This window comes from Sorex fumeus, unplaced genomic scaffold (assembly GCF_029834395.1).
Source record: "Sorex fumeus unplaced genomic scaffold, SorFum_2.1 ptg000047l, whole genome shotgun sequence".
Classification (NCBI taxonomy): domain Eukaryota; kingdom Metazoa; phylum Chordata; class Mammalia; order Eulipotyphla; family Soricidae; genus Sorex; species Sorex fumeus.
The window spans coordinates 34,063,575-34,081,681 of record NW_026606104.1 but is presented as its reverse complement, the minus strand read 5'-3'; the positions used below and the strand labels follow the sequence as shown (position 1 = coordinate 34,081,681).

At 60.0% G+C, this 18,107-nt stretch overlaps 1 protein-coding gene across 2 annotated transcripts; it reads left to right on the top strand.

The window, feature by feature from the left end:
* The first annotated feature begins 1,006 nt into the window (after positions 1 to 1,006).
* FAM131C (family with sequence similarity 131 member C) lies at positions 1,007 to 17,888 on the top strand. 2 transcript variants are annotated; one of them, XM_056123290.1, is made up of 7 exons: positions 1,027 to 1,372; positions 12,535 to 12,635; positions 13,898 to 13,933; positions 14,170 to 14,263; positions 16,300 to 16,482; positions 16,598 to 16,708; positions 17,390 to 17,888. In XM_056123290.1, exons 1-7 carry the CDS (start codon positions 1,351 to 1,353, stop codon positions 17,668 to 17,670), a joined length of 828 nt encoding a protein of 275 aa, XP_055979265.1. In that variant the 5' UTR covers positions 1,027 to 1,350; the 3' UTR covers positions 17,671 to 17,888. The 2 variants fall into 2 exon arrangements, with proteins under 2 accessions (XP_055979264.1, XP_055979265.1); XM_056123289.1 differs by lacking the exon at positions 13,898 to 13,933 and having other exon boundaries at positions 1,007 to 1,372.
* The last annotated feature ends 219 nt before the right edge of the window (positions 17,889 to 18,107 follow it).

Genomic DNA, 18,107 nt, shown 5'->3' with positions numbered 1-18,107 from the left:
TATGAGCGTGCGTGTGAGCATGTAAGAGTGTGTGTGTGAGCATGTGTGTGAGTGAGCTGTGGGAGTGTGAGCATATGTGTGAGCATGTGAGAGTATGTGTGAGCATGTGTGAACATGTGTGTGAATGAGTGTGTGATCGTGTATGAGAGTGTAAGTATGTGAGCATGTGTGTATGTGTCTGTGAGCATGTGTGAGTGTGTGTGAGTGTATGTGAGAGCATGCGTGTGAGCTTGTGTGCAAATGTGTGTGAGCATGGTGAGCATGTGTGAATATTATGTGAGCGTATGAGCATGTGTGTGAGCGTGCGTGTGTCAGAGTGTGTGTGAGTATTGTGTGCATGTTTGTGTGAGCATGTGTGTGAGTGTTTGGGAGTGTGTGAGCATGTTGTGAGTATGTGAGGATGTGTGTGAGTGTGTGAGCATGTGTGTAAGCATGTAAGAGTGTGTGTGAGCACGTGTGAGCGTGTGTGTGAGTTGTGTGAGTGTGAGCATATGTGTGAGCATGTGAGAGTATGTGTGAGCATGTGTGTGAATGAGTACGTGATCGTGTATGAGAGTGTAAGTATGTGAGCATGTGTGTGAGCATGTGCCAGCATGTTTGTGAACGAGCATGTGTGAGCAAGTGTGCATGTGTGAGCATATGTATGTTTGCATGTGTGCAAGCGTGTGTGAGCTACTGAAAGAGTCTGTGTGTGTCTAGAGAGGCTTTCAATCTCTTGGGCAAGACGCAGGCCTGAGAAAGGCCCAGAGCCTCCATGCCTTGGCCCAGAGATGCTGGTACCCAGTGTCTCACCCTGCCAGGGAGCCCCCAAAGTGGAGCTTAGTGTTCCCAGGGCGCACCCGCCTTCCGTGGGCGCCACGGGCACTCGGGCTGCTGGGCGTCTTGGCAGCGAGATGAACTGCGCTGCGTTGTCCCCTTGCGGGGCTCTCCCCGCCCCCTCCCCGACCTTCAGCCCCTGTCACCAGTGCTGCTGGAGGGGAGGGCGGGCGGCTGCCCCCTGGGTTCTAAGGCTCCCTGCGCGCCCTGGTCCCCAGAGGCCCCCAGCCCGCACCCGGACAACAGGTGCGCCGAGGAGGAGGGCGGGAGCGGGGGGGCGGGGCCCTCGGGCCTCGGGGCGCGCGGTCCCCCGGGTCCCCCCCGCCCGCACGAGCGGCCGCGGCGCGGGAGGCGGCGGTGGAGGCGAGCGGGGCGCGGCGGCGGGCACCACGGCGGGCACCGCGGCGGGAGCGCGAGCGGCGGCGCCAGCCCAGCCCCGGCCCGCGCGTCCGCCGAGCCCGGGGTCCGCGGAGACATGAGCGCCCGGCAGCGCGACGCACCCCAGGCGCAGCGGCGCGGCCCCGCGGCCCCGTGATGGGCTCCTGCGTGTCTCGAGGTGAGGGGCCGGGCCGGGCGGGGCTCGGGGTCCGGGTCGCGGGCACGGCCGCCTCGGCTGTCCCCGGGGAAGCCGGGGTGGGGGGCTGGGGGGCGTGGGGAGGGGCGCCGCGCCCACCGCCGCCGGCCGCCGCAGCGCCCCGGGGACACGCTGTCAGGAGGGGCGCAGGGCCGGGCGGAGGGGGCGGGGAGGCGGCGGGGAGGTCACCGCAGCCCCTGTCCGCGGCGGCCACACCCCGCCAGGTAAGGATCCCAGCCCTGCCAGCCCTGCCTCCTTCCCCTGCCGCGCGAGCCTTGGAGGGGAGGAGTGCGCCCGGTTTTTCTGGAGGGACGTGGGGGAGCGCTAGGAGAATGGGAAGCAGGCCTTATTAGCTCCGTGACCCCCACTCTGTCCCCCCACAACTCCATGCCACTGTCTGCTGAGTCCCGGAGTCCCTTGGAAGGAAGGAACAGGTGATGAGAACAGGGGCTGTTGTCCCGTTCATCCCACCCCCACCTTGGCCAGGGGACAGGAAGGGACAGACTGCTGATGACCCCAGTCACCCCGGGCCTTTCAGAGCTGCCCTACACCCCTTTCTCTCCATCTGTGCCTGAACGCCGGCATTCTCCCCAAGGTCTCTCCTAAACTGCCCTGAGGTGCATTGGTGGGGTCTCACCCAGAGCCTGGGGGTGTCCAACAGGCTGCTGAGAAAGTTTATCTTTTTGGTGGGGGGCGGGGGGCAGCTCTGACCCAGGGCCTCTGAGGAGAAGCCTCTGGTTGAGAGGCGGCTGGGCTGTGCCTCTCTGTCATCTTTGCTGGACTCAGTGGGATCAGGTGAGGCTCCACCCACTGACCCCAGCCCCGGGGGCCTTGGGAGCCCCCCTCCAGTGTTCTACGGCTTCCCCGGAGGGTGACTGGGCCATGGGGAGGGCCGGGCCTGTCCTGGGGGATCTTGAAGAAGTACAGCAGCCCTCCTCCACTCTCTGCTCTCTGAGGGGTTCTGTTCCGCAGCCCCCACGGGAGCTGGGTTCAGAGCTCAGGAATATTGGGGTGCAGGAGGTTCACTTGCTGGTTTGTCTACTCAGCTGCTGTTCGTGCCACACCTCCTGGGGGCCTGGGTCCTCTGAGCATCGGAGAGTGATGACCCCCGCTTGGCACTTGTTTTATTTTGGGGGGCTGAGGTGGCAGCTGCCTGACCAAGGGGAAGTGGGCTTAAGAGCAAAGAGTGTTTTGAAAACTGACCAGCAATCCTGGTGTTCCCTGAACCCCTGACACAGCTCTGTGTGAGCTCAGGTGTTGGGGACCTGGCCCCCAGCGTCTCCTGACTGCCGGCGTCTCTTCTCCACTGTGTGGCTGTCCTGTGAGCCATGGGCCCATGAACATAGCCGAGAGGTGGAGGAGGGCGGCCTGCCAAGGTCACACACGGCGGTGGCAGGACTGGGGCTGGCACCCGCACTCTCTGGCCTCAGACAGGCTGGGGTGAGGGTCACCATAGTCCCAGAGACTGGGCAGCTGAACCCCTGAACATGGCCCCTCTCTCACTGATGCCTCTCTGGCCCTCTGTGTGCCTCCAGCTTACCTCTGGCTGCAACCTGGGGGGCCCAGCACAGCCCCCATTTAACCAATGGGGGCGGGGGGACTGCATGGAGGGGAACTGAAGCTCGTGTCTGCCTGGCCCAGGCAGAGGAAAGGAGCCAGTGCCGAGATCCCGGGTCCCAGGGAGGTCTCAGAGCCTGGCAGGTCTCCTGGCCTGCTTGACGTCAGCTGCAGTTTCCATGAGTTCCCAAGCCCCCTCTGTCCTGCATGCAGGCATGCAAGCATATACATGCATGCACATACAACACCCCATGCATGAACCACAATGCAAGCACACAGCACACACATACACACACATTCACGTGTGCACACATACACACATGCACACGTACACACATGCACATGCATACATGCACGCTCATACATGCACACACTCGTACATGCACGCACACATGTAGACACACAATCATACTGCACATACATGCACACGTCAATGTATGCACGAGTACACCCATGCATGCACACACAAACACACTGCACACAAATGTCCACACAAACACACGCATACACACAGCCCCTGGCCCCCACCTTCTTTCTTTCTTAAAGAATTTTATTTATTTTTTTGCATTTTTGCAAGGGGAGGGCACATCCAGCAATGTGTAGGGGTTACTGGCTCTGCACCCTGGCTCTGCACACTCAGAAATTACTCCTGGCGGTGCTTGGGGGACCATGTGGGATGCCAGGGATCGAACCCAAGTCGCCCTGTGCAACCGCTGTGCTACCTCTCCGGCCCCATCACCCGCCTTCTCACCTGCTCTCATTGCTCCTTCTCCCAGTGAGTCCCTGTGTCAGGAACAGGACCTGCAGTCAGGCCCAGGATCGGGGCCTTTTGCTGATGCCCAGAGCCCAGAGCCTGTGTCTAACTGGGGTTTCCCCACCCAAGCCCCTGCCTCTGGGGAGACCGCAGCCTCAGTGTCAGGCACACCAGCCCCTCTGTGACTGGCTTAAGGAAAGGGGTACAGACTTACTGGAGCTGGCTGGCCTAGGTTCCACCGTTTGTCAGCTCACCACTACAGCCAAGTTCTCTCACCTGTATTTGCAGCTCAGTGTTCTCATCTCTGGAATGGACATCGTGCCAGTCTCGGTGACCTAGGGCTGCTGTGTGTGTGTGTGTGTGTGTGTGTGTGTGTGTGTGTGTGTGTGTGTGTTGGGAGGAATCATTAAGTCATGTGGGGTGCTCAGAGCAGCCTCTGGTATGCAGAAAGCATTAAGTATTAGTTTTGACCTTCATTTTCGGTTTTTATTTATCATCTACTTACTTCTTGGTTTTGTTTTGGGGAGTCGCACCTGTTGGTGCTTAGGGTTTACTCCTGGAAATGCTCCGGGGTAAAAAAACACTACTCCTGGTAGTGTTTTTGTTTTTGTTTTTTGTGGGGGGGGAGAGGGGGAGGTTCATATATGGTGCAGGGATCGAGCCAGAGTTGACTGCGTGCAAGGCAAAATCAAAGTGCCTTCAGTCCTGCCCTATCTCTCAGGCCCCATTTTCTGCTTTTATCTTATTCCCCTTTTGTGCAGACGAATAACCCAGACACCCTAGGCTGGGAAAGGAAAAGCTCCAAACGTATCTGGCCCCTCCTTGGGGGATGTGACTCAGTGGTGAAGCTGAGTCCTTGCTTACATGAGGCCTTGGGGTCGATCAGTCCTTGGCACAGCAGAGAGAGAGGGAGGGAGGAAGGGAGGGAGGAAGAGAGCGGGGAGGAAGGGGGGGAGGGAGACCGGAGCTGCTTAGCACATGGCCAAGTGACTGAATGGAGCCAGATTGGGCACTAAACGCTGTTTCCAGCAGACACTTTCTGTCTTATTTTGGTTTTGAGGCCACACCTGGCTCTGCTTAGGGGCAACATCTGGCTCTGCGCTTAGGGGTTGATGCCGGCAGCTCTCAGGGCATCATTCCGTGCTGGGATCAGGCCCACACCCCCACGTGTGAGCGTGCACTCAGGCCTGAGTTGCCCCGGCTCGCAGGATCTATTTTTAAGCTCCTGTTTGCTGGAGCTTCTCCTGCATCCGACCAAGCCTTTGCCCTCCTGACCTAGTTAGTCCTCATTCAGCTCTGGGAGGGGGACGTGGGGCCCCAAGATGGGAAGCGACTTCCCTGAGGTCACAAGCGCAGACACAGGGAGGCAGGGTTTGAATCCAGGTCTGTGGGAACCCAGTTCTGAGCACAGAAGCCCTGCCCTCTGCTCTCCTGTGTTCCCCACTCGGAGAGAGGCTGTAAGCATGTGGCCCTGCTCTAGGACCAGGCAAATGGTCACTGACCCCCCGCCCTTTCTCCACTCCAGACTCTCTGAGTGCCCACTCCAGGCACAGGAGCCTACATACACGCACACATATGTACAACATGCACATATGTGCAACACAGGTGCACATAGGTGTGACACATGCACATATGCACATGCAACACATGCATATCCACAAGCACACATGTATGCACAGCACATTCATGCACATGCAACACATGCACACACAGCACACAGCCCACATGCATGTGCAACACATGCATGCAACCCACAAGCATGCGGACACACATGCACACACAGTGTAACACGTGCATGTACAACACACATGTATGCACAACACCTGCACAACATACACATGTACGTGCAATGCACACATGCACACATGCACAATACACACATGCACACATCTGGCCTGAGGACACTCTTAGGGTCTTTCCAGAGCTGGTTAGTGGTGGGAGCACGAGAGCTTCAATTCCAGACAGACCTAGGTGTGAGCCCGTCCCTGCCCCTTACCAGCTGGTGACCTTGCACAAGGGATCTAACCTCTCAGAGTCTCCATCTCCCTGCCTGTGAAATAGGGCACTCTGCGGGGCTGCTGTGACGGTTGAATGAGAGAAAACAGGGGTGGAGAGATAGTAAAGGGGTTAAGGGGCATGCCTTGTACATGGCCACCCTAGTTCAATCCCTGGCCCCACATGGTTCCCTGAAGAGCACCAGGTGCAACCCCGGAGGTGCTCCAGCCTGGCCAGGGTGGCCCAGGTAATCCTCAGCACCAAATCCTCAGACCCTCACCCTGAATGTTGGCCTGGTTGACCAAGAGCTCCAGGGGTAGTCCCTGGGTTCTCTAGTAGCACTTGGGAAGAGAGAGAAAGAGAGAGAGAGAGAGAGAGAGAGAGAGAGTAGGGAGAGAGGGAAGGTGGAAGGGTGGAAGGGAGGGAGGGAGAGAGGGGTGAAGGAGGGAGGGAGAGAGAGAAGGAGAGACAGGGGGAGGGGAGAGAGAGGGGGAGAGAGAGAGAAGGAGGGAGAGAGGGAGGGTGGGAGGGAGGGAGAGAGGGGTGAGGGAGGGAGGGAGAGAGAGAAGGAGGGAGGGAGGGACGAAGGGAGGAAGGGGAGAAGAGAGGGAGGATGGGAGGGAGAGAGAGATGGAGAGAGGGAGGGTGGGAGGGAGGGAGGGAGACAGAGGGGGAAGGGAGAGAGGGAGGGAGGGAGGGATGAATGGATGGAGGGAAGGAGGGGAGAGAGAGAGAAAGAGAGCAAGGGAGCAAAGGAAAGAGCCCAGGAAGCACCTGATGCGTAGCTGGTGCTCACAGAACAGCGGTGGCATAAACTTTGCCTGCAGCCGCCTTTGCCCATTAAGACTGCAGGCGTGGGCCAGATAGCACAGTGGGTAAAGCATTTGCTTTGCTCACAGACAACCTAGGTTTAATTCCTGGCGCTACATATGATCCCCCGAGCACCACCAGGAGTGATCCCTGAGCACAGAGCCAGGAGTAAGCCCTGAGCACAGTCCAGTGTAACCCAACACTCCACCTTTCCGGGGAGAAAACTTCAGGTAAAGGGCCAGAGTACAGGGGTTAAGGGTCTTTTGCCCTGTCTTGTGGACCTTTTGCCACCGTTGCCCTTGGTTCAATCTCCAGCGCCACATATGGACCTCTGAGCATGTTAAGGAATGACCCCCCCCAAGCACAGAGCCGGAAGTAAGCCCTGAGCAAGCACTGGGTGTGGCCCCCAAACCACCCCCACCCCCACCACCAAAATTAAAAGAAGACTGCTAGTAAGGGAGCCGGGGAGAGAGTGCGAAAGGCTGGTGCTTTGCATGTAAGCCTAACAGAGGTGAGTTAAGATGGGCAGCCTGCCTGGAGGAGGTGAGGTCAGAGTCCGATGTTTTCAGAAGCTAAGCCCTGGCTGCCTCTGCCTCCAGCCTGAAGCCACCACTCTGTGACCTACAAACAAATGCCCTGGGGGCTGGGGCCGGGGCACTTTGTCCAAAGCCGAGGTGCTGCCAAGCTCACGGGTGCCCTCCTGCCCTACAGTGACTCATGAGGTCCAGGCAGAGGATGAGGACTCGGCTTTGCAGAGCCCTCCCAGGCCAGCTCCAGCCCCGGGCACAGGCCCAGAGGGTGGTGACTGAGATCTGTCCCGTCTTGGAGGAGGGCGGGGAGGAGCAGCTGGGGGAGGGTGGAGATCTGTCCGGTCCTGGAGGGGGCAGGAGTGGAGCAGGGGTCACTGGTGGCACGCGGCCGCCCTTTCTCCTGTCCTAGGTGACAGCCCTGCAGCTCCCAGGGACTGGGTCACGTGCCCTGACGCAGACCTGGAGCCAGCAGGGGACGCCTTGGGCTTGCACCCGGGACATGAACCACGTCAGGAACACCTGGCCCAAAGTTCTCCATGCTGAGGACAGAGGCAGGCATGTCACAGCCCGAATCCGGCCAATACCTGCTGGCAGGTGGGCTGCAGGGGGGCGGGGGGGGCGGGGGGCGGGGGGCAACAGCCACGCCCACCCAGCAGCCCAGAGCCGGGTTCCTGGGCACCCCGGCTGCTGCTCTTTCCTACGTGTTTTCCTAGAGGAGGTTCCTCCACCCCCCAGCCCCCCGGGATGCTGCAGGGTTATCGCTGCCCCCTGGGGCTTGGAGCCTAGGGAGGAGTTCCGGGGGAAGATGGCAACCGAGCTGACAGGTGGACCGGGACATGCTGCCCCAGAGGCCAGGGGCACGTGAAAAGAGCCTGAGTGAGGGGTCTGCTGCAGACCTTCGCTCCCGTCCAGTACAGGCAGAGAGAGAGAGAGCCAGCATGGGTGTATTGCAGCAAGCGGGACTTAGGTTAGACAGCAGGAGGGACTGTCCGGGTGGTTTAAACTCCAAGGGCAGGCAGGAAGCACCCTTGAGGGCAGTGGAGATGCTCCGGCTGAAGGCAGAGGGGGTGGAGGAGGCATCTGGGTGATACCAGTCTCCTTGAGCCCTCAAGATGGCCTCTCCCGTTGCCATGACAACCAGAGGCTGTTGCTTCTGCGGGGAGGAGGTCTGAGAAGGGTCTCCCCAGACCTTGAGGTCAAGGGAGCAGGCTGTGGACTGGGAAAGGGGGTTCCCCTATGGCTCTCTCTGGGGAGAGGAAGTAACCCCCAGAGACCTGGGGTCCCCCCCACAAGCTGTCCTCCAGTCCCCCACCCCACGTGAGGCGCAGTGTTTTTCCAGTTGCCGAGGGTGACGTGGCCGACGGTCCCAGCTGGGCAAGAGCAGCCTGTGATTTCACCCCGGGCTGCATCATTACCTGACGTCTCCACGGCAACCAGCCTGTGACATCACAGGGCCCAAGTCCTCAGAGGGAGAAGGCAGCGTTGGTGAGGGCGCGCGCACCCAACTGAGGCAGGGAGTTAGGAAGGCTGGGGAGGTGCTGGGAGCCACGGGTCCCCCTTGAACGCACCCCACCTGACTGGACGACCTTGTTCAGCCTCTGCGTCGGCATCCCCTGCCAGCTCCCTGGGTGCAGCTCCCCTCACTGTCCCAGCTGTGGGAAAGCACCCTAAAACAGCTTCAGCCTGTGGCGGGGGCTCATGGAATATTCCAGCACCCCTCAGCATTCCCAAGGGCAGCCTGTGGCTCGGAGCACAGAGTGTGTCTGCACCTTGGCTGGCCCCAGCTCATGCTCCCCGGAAACCTGGCGATGGCTTTCTGGGCTGGGGCAACGTAACAGCAGGTCAGGCATTTGCCTTGTATGTGGCTGATCTGGGTTCGATCCCCTGTAACCGCATATGGTCCCTTGAGCCCCACCAGGAGTGGTCGTTGTACACGGAGCCAGGAGTAAGCCTGAGCACCACCAGGTGGATACCCCACCACCACAAAGAAAAGAGAGACAAACATCAAATTTAATTGACCAGAACCACCGATAGCAGTGAATGCATTTTTGTGTCTTGACTCAGTTTTCACATGGAAAAAGTGACCCCCTCTGTGCACGGTGTGTGTGTGTGTGTGTGTGTGTGTGTGTGTGTGTGTGTGTGTGTGTGTGCGCGCGCGCGCACATAGAGACATAGAGATAGAGCTCAATCTCCGGGAGGTCGAGGTTAGAGCTGAGCCCAGTGGAGTGAGGGCTGGGTGGGGGGTTAAGGGTGAGGGCTGAGAAGGAAGGGATGATGAAGTGAGGGATGACTTGAGTGAGGGATGGAGGAATGAGGGCCGAGTGAGGGCTGAGGGGTGAGGCTGTGAACCGCAGTGCGGAAGTCTTTTCCCACGGAGGGCCCAGGCAAAGGCCCGAGGCAGCTTGTATTGGCCTGGCTGAGGGGGGGCGTGTCTGAGGAGAGCAGCTGGCAGAGGAGCCGCATGCCTGCTGGAAGCCAGGAGCGGTGGGAACTGAGGTGGGAGGGGCCAGGGCTCTCCGAGGTTTGCTCAGGGCAGTTCTCTGGGTATCATTGGGCGGCTCCCCTGACTAGCAGCCCTGTCAGGACCAGCCATCATAATCCCACCTCAGGGTCCCCTTGACCACCCAGGCTCTGTCACACCCGAGTTGGGAGGACCCTGAACCCCAGCGCGCCCCACGCCCTCTCTGCAGCCATGCAGACCTCCCTGCCGGTAATCCTGGTGTGTCCTTCCAGACTCCACAGCCTGGGCTCCCCACCTTCCAGCACCATCTTGGGGTGACCCTCCCACCAGCCTCTTCCTGCACCCCACCAGGACTCACTGCTGCCTCTTTCAGGCTTTGTTCCTTGGGCCCCACCTGGGTTCCAGTGCTCAGGGGTTCCTCCCTGGCTCTTCACTCAGGAATCACTCCTGCTGGTTCTCGGCGGACCCTGTGGGATGCCAGGGATCAGACTCAGGTCAGCTACTGGCCAAGCAAGTGACCACTCACTGTTCTGTCTCTCCAGCCCCCCTTCATGCTTTGTTTTGTATTTAGTATTTTGAAGGGTGGAGGGGAGTGCTAAGGTTACTTCCAGCAGTGCTTGGGGGACTCTGCAGTGCAGGGTGGGGGGTGGGAGGGTCAGTGTGCTCATACATGTGAGGTAGGAGGGACCGGCCCTTCAGTGAGGAGACCGGAGGGTCCGAGTGCTGCAGAGTTGCTGGCCTGGGCCAGAAGGTGGTCAGAGAGATCTTCCCTGAAGAGGTGACCTGAGCCTCAGCCAACCCGAATCAGGAGGTTCAGGGAAATGCTGGGAACGTGTCCCAGGTGGAGGGGACAGCGAGGACAAAGGACAAGCCTGTCATCTCTGGGGCAGAGAGGATGACAGTGAGAGAGCCCCAGGAGGTGGGAGAGGGCCCTGGAGGCTATGCCCAGTGCTGGGTCTTCTGAAGAGAGCTAGTGGAGGGTCCTTGGGGTGGAGGGGCCCCTAGCAGTTCTCAGGGAGCCCCGAGAATACTTAGAGCTGTACTCAACCAACCAGACCGGAAGTCCATGGACCTGGCAATGTGGTAGTCCAGCAGTGTTGGGGACCAGCAGTCCTGGGGGGTTGAGGGGGGCACATGAGATGCCAGGGATTAAACTGGGGCCTCTCCTGCGAGGCCTGTGCTGGCCCTTTGAGTTCTCTCTCCCTCCAGCAGAGGGGTGCCACATCTCGAGGTGCTCGGGCTTGCTCCTGGCTCGATGCTCAGGGGTCATACGGATGGTACTTGGGGGAACCATATGTTCGGTGGGTTTGTTTGGGGGGCCGCACCCTGCTGTGATCAGGGCTTGCTTCTGGCTCTGTGCTCAGGCGTCACTCCTGGCGGTGTTCGGGGGGCCCTCTGGGGTGACAGGGATCGAAACCAGATTGGCCAGGTGCAAGACAAATGCCCTACCTGCTGCACTGTCGCTCCAGTCCCTCAGGGACGGGACCATAGGCAGGGCTGGAGATCTAACTGGGTTCCCTCGTCCTCTCCCTCCAGACCCAGCTCACGAAAATTTGAAGCAGATGCAGTTTGTGGATGCAGATGCAGTGATGAGGATGAGGCTCGAACAGTCTCTCGGGACAGGGGGCTTCTGACGGTGGTGGCTGGGTGGGAAGGGAAAGGGGTAGAGTAGGCTGAACCTGGTCTCCCCAGGAATGGACAAAGACAAGGGGCATAGTGGCAGGAGTGGGTCGTTTGTTTGGGGGGTCGCACCTCACAGTATTTAAGGGTTACATCGCACTGGGGACTCTTCCCAGGATGCTGGGGGTGGAACCCGTGTCTTCCACTCATGCCCGAGCCCCTTGGCCCTGGAGCAGGTATCTGAAGCCTGCGAGAAGAGCTGAGTGTGTGGTTTAGCACTAGCACACCGGCCTTACACACATGAGGTCCTGTTTTTTTTTTTTCTTTTTGGGTCACACCCAGCAATGCACAGGGCTTACTCCTGGCTCATGCACTCAGGAATTACTCCTGGCAGTGCTTGGGGGACCATATGGGATGCTGGGAATTGAACCTGGGTTCGCCATGTGCAAGGCTCCAGCCCCTGTCCTGGGTGTTTGGCTCCTGACACCCTAAAGTGGGGCTGGGGGCTGGGAAATAGCGCTACTGGGGAGCTGGAGGAAGGGGCTGTCGGAGGGATGCTGGAGCGGAGGGACTGAAGGTGCTGGGGTCCCTGAGAGAAGAGGGGGCAGTAGCCACATTGATGCTGTGTGCCCTGGCGAAGTGGGAAGCCCCCCGGGGTAAGTGCGGAGCCCCCTGCTCAGAGGGGCTGGTCTTAGATGGGGTGGGGAGACTCTCTCTTCACACAAAGGAAAATAGCTGCTGCGGACAGCCAGGCTGGGGGGCTGGGCGGGGGTAAGCAGGGTGCCAGGGCTGCTTTGGGAAGGAGACACAAGACTCCCCGCTGGCAGAGGCGAAGGCGGTGGGTCTGCCAAAACCAAGGTCGCAGGACAGAGTCGGGAGGAGCCGGCCAGTGTCCCGTGTGTGGCCGTGGCCGGCTGCGGGGCCTGGCAGCCAGGGCAGGTGCAAAGGTGAGCAGAAGGTTAGCCGCGGAGGGAAGTGACCCACCTGGAAAGGACACTGGGCGGGAGGGAAGGTGGACTGAGCAGAAACAGAGACACAGCAATGGCGGCTAACGCCCGCTCCTGCCCCCCAGCCAGCATGCAGTGAGCTGGCAGGCTCCCCCCTGCTGTGGGCCTGGGTCTCTGCTTTTCATACAGTGACCATGAGTGTCAGAAACACCCAGCACTCAGGGCTGGCTTGACCAAACAGGAAGGCAGCAAACTCTTTTTTTTTTTTCTTTTTTTAAAAATTTTTATTAGTGAAACACCTTGAGGTACACTCAGGAATCACTCCTGGCGGTGCTCAGGAATTACTCCCGGCAGTGCTCAGGGAACCATATGGGATGCTGGGAATCAAACCCGGGTCAGCCGTGTGCAAGGCAAATGCCCTTCCCGCTGTGCTATCACTCCAGCCCGGCTTCTGTCATTCTTATCTTCAGACCTGTTCACAAGTGCCCACAAGGACTGCCCCCTGCCTCACAGCATGGACACCCTGAACCCAGACTTGCCCACTATTGCTCCAGACCATGTCATTGGCAAGGTAAGTGACCCCACTGTCCCCCACTGCCCATGCCCTGGTGCCTGGGGCATGGGGGTGGCCAAAACACACCCCTTTCTCCTTCCCTCCCTGTCACCTTCCTGTGGGGTCAGCACCCCTCAGCTTTGGTTTCCCGCAGGACCAAGTTCTGAGTGGGCTGGGCCTCCAGGGTCTGGACCAACTTGTTTGGAAAGAGGGTCCCCCTACACCTCAATGGGTTCCTGCCCAAATAAACTCAGCCTTTGCGGGTCAGAAGTTCATGACCAGTCCCCCCTCCTCGGCAGCCTCCTGGAGAATGGAAGGAGTAGAATTCTCCTCCACATTGGTCAGGAAAATCTTTTAGGAGCCTCAGAATCTGGTGTATCATTTCCACCCTCACCTCAGAGCTTGGGGCTTGGACCAATAGGTTGATACGATAACCAAAACACACTCATGCATACAGAAAGCTGGGACATGTTTAGCATGCACACATGCACACCTAGCCTCACATTTGCACACATAAGAACATCACACATAGGCATGCACACATAGACACACATGCACTCGTGCACACTCAAACAGACACACATGCACACAGGCATTCATACACATGTAACACATACCAGGCACACACATATACCTCTACACACACCTGCATACGCGTACATGTACACACAAGCACACACATGTACACTCACATGCACACATATACAACACACTGTGCATGTACATATGCCCACGACCTGTACACTCACATGCACACACACACGATCCACATGTGCTCACCAGGCACACACATACACCTGGCACCAGCACACATATGGAAGTGCACTTAAGGCATGCACACATGTGCACATGTGTACTCATGCACATACACTCACACACACCCATGGCATGTATGCACACACATAGAATGTACATCATGGACTCACCCATGATGCACTCACACACACCCATGGACCTAGGACCTGCGCACATGCCACATGGCAAGTGTTGTCTGACACTTTGCCTATGTGCTGTGGTGGCCGCTTCTCCACAGCCTGGGAGTTAGCCGGATGCCCTCAGGGCCTCTGAGCCACCCCACAGGACCTCAGGCATAAACAGCACTTACCCCTGAACCCACGCCCCCCTGCTCCGCACTCTCCTGGCAGGCCTCTGTGTGTGAGTGGCCAGCTCTGACCTGCAGAACCCCCTGGGGCTGAGCACAGCCCTGGTGCCCAGGGCTCAAGGCATGGCTGTGGGCGGAGCGCGGGCCCTGCTTCACCCTCTCTCTCCTCTTGTTGCAGGACAAACAGATGGATTTCTGTTGGGATCCTTGGCAGGTCCGTGCCCGGCCTCAGTGTCCCCCAAGACAGCCAGCCCCAGCTGTGCCACTGCCCTCCCTGCCCGGTCCAGCAGGACTCAGCCCACCTATCCCGGCGGAGGGTGGGGGTGGGCCCTGTGGCAGTTGCTGGGGGCCCCTGACTGCCCACTGGCCAGAGGGCTGGGGAGGGTGGGCAGAGGGGTGGGGGTCATTGCCTGACAGTGCTGCGCCCCCACGCCCCTTCTCTCCTGACAGAGGTGCTTCCAGACCACCAGCGGCTACCTGTCCGACTCCAGGGCCTGCTCCAGCAGCTACAATGTGGCTGCCCTGGCCACCTCGTCCCTTGTGGGTAGGCACCTGCTGCCCTCTGCTGTCCCTGGGGCCACAGGAGGGGGCCGAGTGGAACTGCAGCCGGAAGCGTTAGTGGTTTCCGTGATGGCTAAGCGCAAGGTGTCCTGACCCCCCTGCTGAAGCGACCCGACTTCTCAGCTGCCCCCCGAGGGTCTCCTCAGCTCTCTGCGGCAGCTGAGATCCCGGACGGGGTCCGAGAAGCAACGCCTGGGGTGGGACTTGAGCACTTTGCTGGGCTACTTTCTGGGACAGCTGATCCGTAACAGCGGGGACCCCAGGGCGGGGGCAGAGGAAGGCGCTCTGTGAAGACGGGGGTTTGGACGAAGATCCACCTGTTCTGGGGGAGCTGTGGCCGACTGCCCTTCCCTGCTCAGTCACTGGCCGTCTGGAGAGCACTGTCCATCTCTCCCCACCCCCCAATTGCACCCATCCTTCTGGGGGATGCGGCTCCCAGGGGCTAAAGAAAAGTCTCGAGTGGGGGTGGGGCAGGGTGCAGGTGTGGGCACCGGGCAGGGGGTGCCAGGCCTGGGGTTTCTGCTCCCAGTCATCCCGGCACAGCCGTCTGGGCCCATCTCAGCCAGCGTCGCTGCCCCAGCCTTACCCACGTGCCTCTGGCCCCCACCACGCCAGATTCACATTTGACTCTGCTGTTTCTTTTGTTTGTCTGTTTTTGTTTTTGTTTGGGTCACACCCAGCGATGCTCAGGGGTTGCTTCTGGCTCTGCACTCAGGGATCACTCCCTGGTGGTGCTCAGGGGACCATATGGGATGCCAGGGATCAAACTGGGGATTGAACTGGGGAGGAGCACTTCCAAGGCAAAGTGCTCCCCCCCCATATACACACACGCACATACTATGTACTATCTGGCCCCTACTCTCTTATTTCTTTTCTCCTCTCTACCTCATCTGCCCTTTGAGACACCTCCTCCCAGCCCTGCCTGAGAGTGGACACTCCCGCGTGGGGACTGTCCCTGCTTCCATCTCCCCAGCGTCCCGGGTACGAATCTGTCCTGTGGCATTGCCCTGCCTTAGCGGGGTGTCCCCAGCTCTGTGAGGGAGATACTGGGGCCTCCTTAACCCTTCGCCAAACTCCATTTGCAGCTCTCCTACTTCTTCCGGGGCTTTCGTCCACCTCTGCCCAGCGTTGGTCCTCCTGTTGGACCCCTTCAAGGTCCCTGATGAACCCTGCACCCCCTTCCTCTCCCCTCACTACCACCCCAGGGGTCCCCCCTCTGATCTGCCCCCTGCCCCCCGATCTGCCCCCTGCAGGGCTCCCAATCTCACCCCTAATTAATCACTTCTTCCCTGTCCTCTGAAATAGCCCCCAGTCTCAAATCCATCTGTCCAACCCGACCTGCCTTCAAGGACAATTCCAACTTCCCCGAGACACCTCTTCTAGGAAGCTTTCCCAGGCTGGCACACCATGCAGAGCCCTATTCAGTGGACGGGCTCTGTCCAACTCAGGGGATCTCTCCCAGAGATCATTAGTCCCTCGGTGGGAACAGCAGAGATGGGCAGAACTGAGCTAAAGGTCCTCACTGGGCAACTGGGCCTGAGCTTGACAGGAATGAAGGGGAAGAACCTGGGGCAGGAAGGCAGATAGGGGGAGGACACTGAGGATTGGTGCAGTTAGGGAGCTGGGATTGGAGAAAGCATGGCAGGAAGAGTGTCTGTCTGGCATGCGGCTGACCTGGGTTCAATCCCCGGCACCCCTTATAGTCCCTGAGCCCCACCAGGAGTCAGAGCCAGGAGTCATCCCTGAGCACAGAGCCAGGAGTCATCCCTGAGCACAGAGCCAGGAGTCAGCCCTGAGCACCACCAGGGGTGGCCCCCACAGAAACAAACAAGCAAAACGCAAAACTGAGGAGGGCTTAGCACTCGGGGATGCCAGGCATTGGCTGGGCATGAGGAATTGGAGAAGCACCAGGCATGGTGGGCACCAGGCATGGGACATTGCAGGACTGCAGTTGGGGGCCTGATGCATGGGGCTGGGGGTCTTGGGGAGGGGGGGGTCACTGCCACTGTCCTGCCCCAGGCGTCGTGCAGAGCATCAAGGACCACATCACCAAGCCCACAGCCATGGCGCGCGGCCGCGTGGCCCACCTCATCGAGTGGAAGGGCTGGACGGCGCAGAGGTCAGCCTGGGAGCTGTCCCCGGATGACGACGAGCCCTACTGCTGCCTCTCGGACGAGCTGCGCGAGGCCCGCTTTGCCGCCGGTTAGTGGGGGCCGGAGGAGGGTGGCTGGCCTCAGGGTCCTGGGACCCTTGGGACGGCTCCTGGGCACTGCTGGCCCCCTCGGGCCCCCACTGAGCCACTCTCACTGGGTCCCAGGGGTCGCAGAGCAGTTTGCCATCACGGAGGCTACGCTGAGCGCCTGGTCCTCGTTGGACGATGAGGAGCTGCACCCCACCAACAGCCCCCGGGACATGGTCCAGCTTCAAGGTAGAAGCAGGAAACACAGGGGTGGGGCCACAGGGAGGAGCCTGAGGGTGGCCCGGGGCTGTCTGCCTGCTGGGTGCTGTCTGTCTGCCTGCTGGATGCTGACTGTCTGTGGGGTTCTGGCTATCTACTAGGCATCCTCGGGCACCAAATGCAGCAACCTTGAGCCAGCCCCTCAGTCTTACCCCCTTGGTCTGTGAAATGGGCAGAGGGACAGCCGGCAGAGGAGATAATGGCCGTCGCCGTGCTGAGTGACGGGAGCGCAGGGTTCCCAGGTGCTGCTGCTTGTCACCCTCTGAGCTCTAGGAAGTAGATCCTTCCTGGCTCCCCTTTACAAATAAGGGAAATTGAGGCACCAAGAGGCACCAGAGCCAGGTTCTGAGCCCAACAAGCTGCTTCGGGTCACCATAAAGAACTCAGGGAGCCTGAATCACGGAGGTGACACCTTCAGAGGTCAGGATGACACCCCATCCTCACATTAGGGGCAGGAAGGGAAGGAGACCCTGTCTCAGAGAAGCCCAGAAGATCCAAGCTGACCCTGATCTCTCCCCTTCAGTCACAGAGGCAGCCCTCAGGGCCCCCAGGGCTCAGAGAGGGTCAGTGACTTGTCCAGGGCTACACAGCACTAGGGGCTGAGGAGCAGGGAACGCTCCCCAGCTCCCCTCCCTCCTGTTGCTTTTCCAGACCTGGAGAGCGTCTACCTTCAGGACAGCCTGCGAAGTGGCCTCTCGCTGGACGACAGTCTCCTGGCCTTCTCCTCCCCTGGGCTCTCCCCGGATGGCTGGCCCTCCCCCGAGGAGCCCCCACTCTCAGTGGCTGGCCCCCACCCCCCCAGCCCTGGACAGCAGCGGCAGCCGGAGCCAGGGGGCCCAGACCCCGCCCGAGCTGCCCGCCTGCAGGGCTCTCTGCCCTCGGTGGACTGCGGCGTCCCCTCCGAGGAGGAGGATGAGGTGTTCTATAACTGAGGCCCGCCCCGACAGCGCCTGGCCGTGAGGCTCCTGACCCCTCTGGCCAGCAGGGACGGGGCCAGTGCTCCTGGGGGGGCCACTCTGTGCATCCCCCTTTTCTTGGCTCAGGTGGGCACCTTCCTCTGCAGAATTCCCTCCAGGGGACGGCTCAAGTCTGCTCAGGTGCCGCCCAGAGGAACCAGCAGCTGGGAAGGGGCCTGGGACACCCAGGGGAGGGGTCTTCTGGGACACACCCTGGAGGCGGGGCCTGGGCATCCTGGGGGCGTGGTCTGGGATAACCTGGGGGCGGGACGGGGATGTCCCTGGGGGCGTGGCCTGGGACTGGCCCCTCCCCTCCCCTCTGCGCTCCCGCGCCTCAGCGGAGGCGGGAAGCCGAGCATCCGCTCCTCACTGTCAGCCCTGGAGACTGTCTCCTCCTCGGAGTGTCTGTCTGT

What these genes read in the sequence shown, in the direction of transcription:
- FAM131C (XM_056123290.1), top strand. Translation starts at nt 1,351, where the DNA reads ATGGGCTCCTGCGTGTCTCGAG. An exon ending in TCTGTTGGGATCCTTGGCAG is followed by an intron (nt 13,934 to 14,169) that starts GTCCGTGCCCGG and finishes CTCTCCTGACAG; the next exon opens with AGGTGCTTCCAGACCACCAG. An exon ending in GGCCACCTCGTCCCTTGTGG is followed by an intron (nt 14,264 to 16,299) that starts GTAGGCACCTGC and finishes GTCCTGCCCCAG; the next exon opens with GCGTCGTGCAGAGCATCAAG.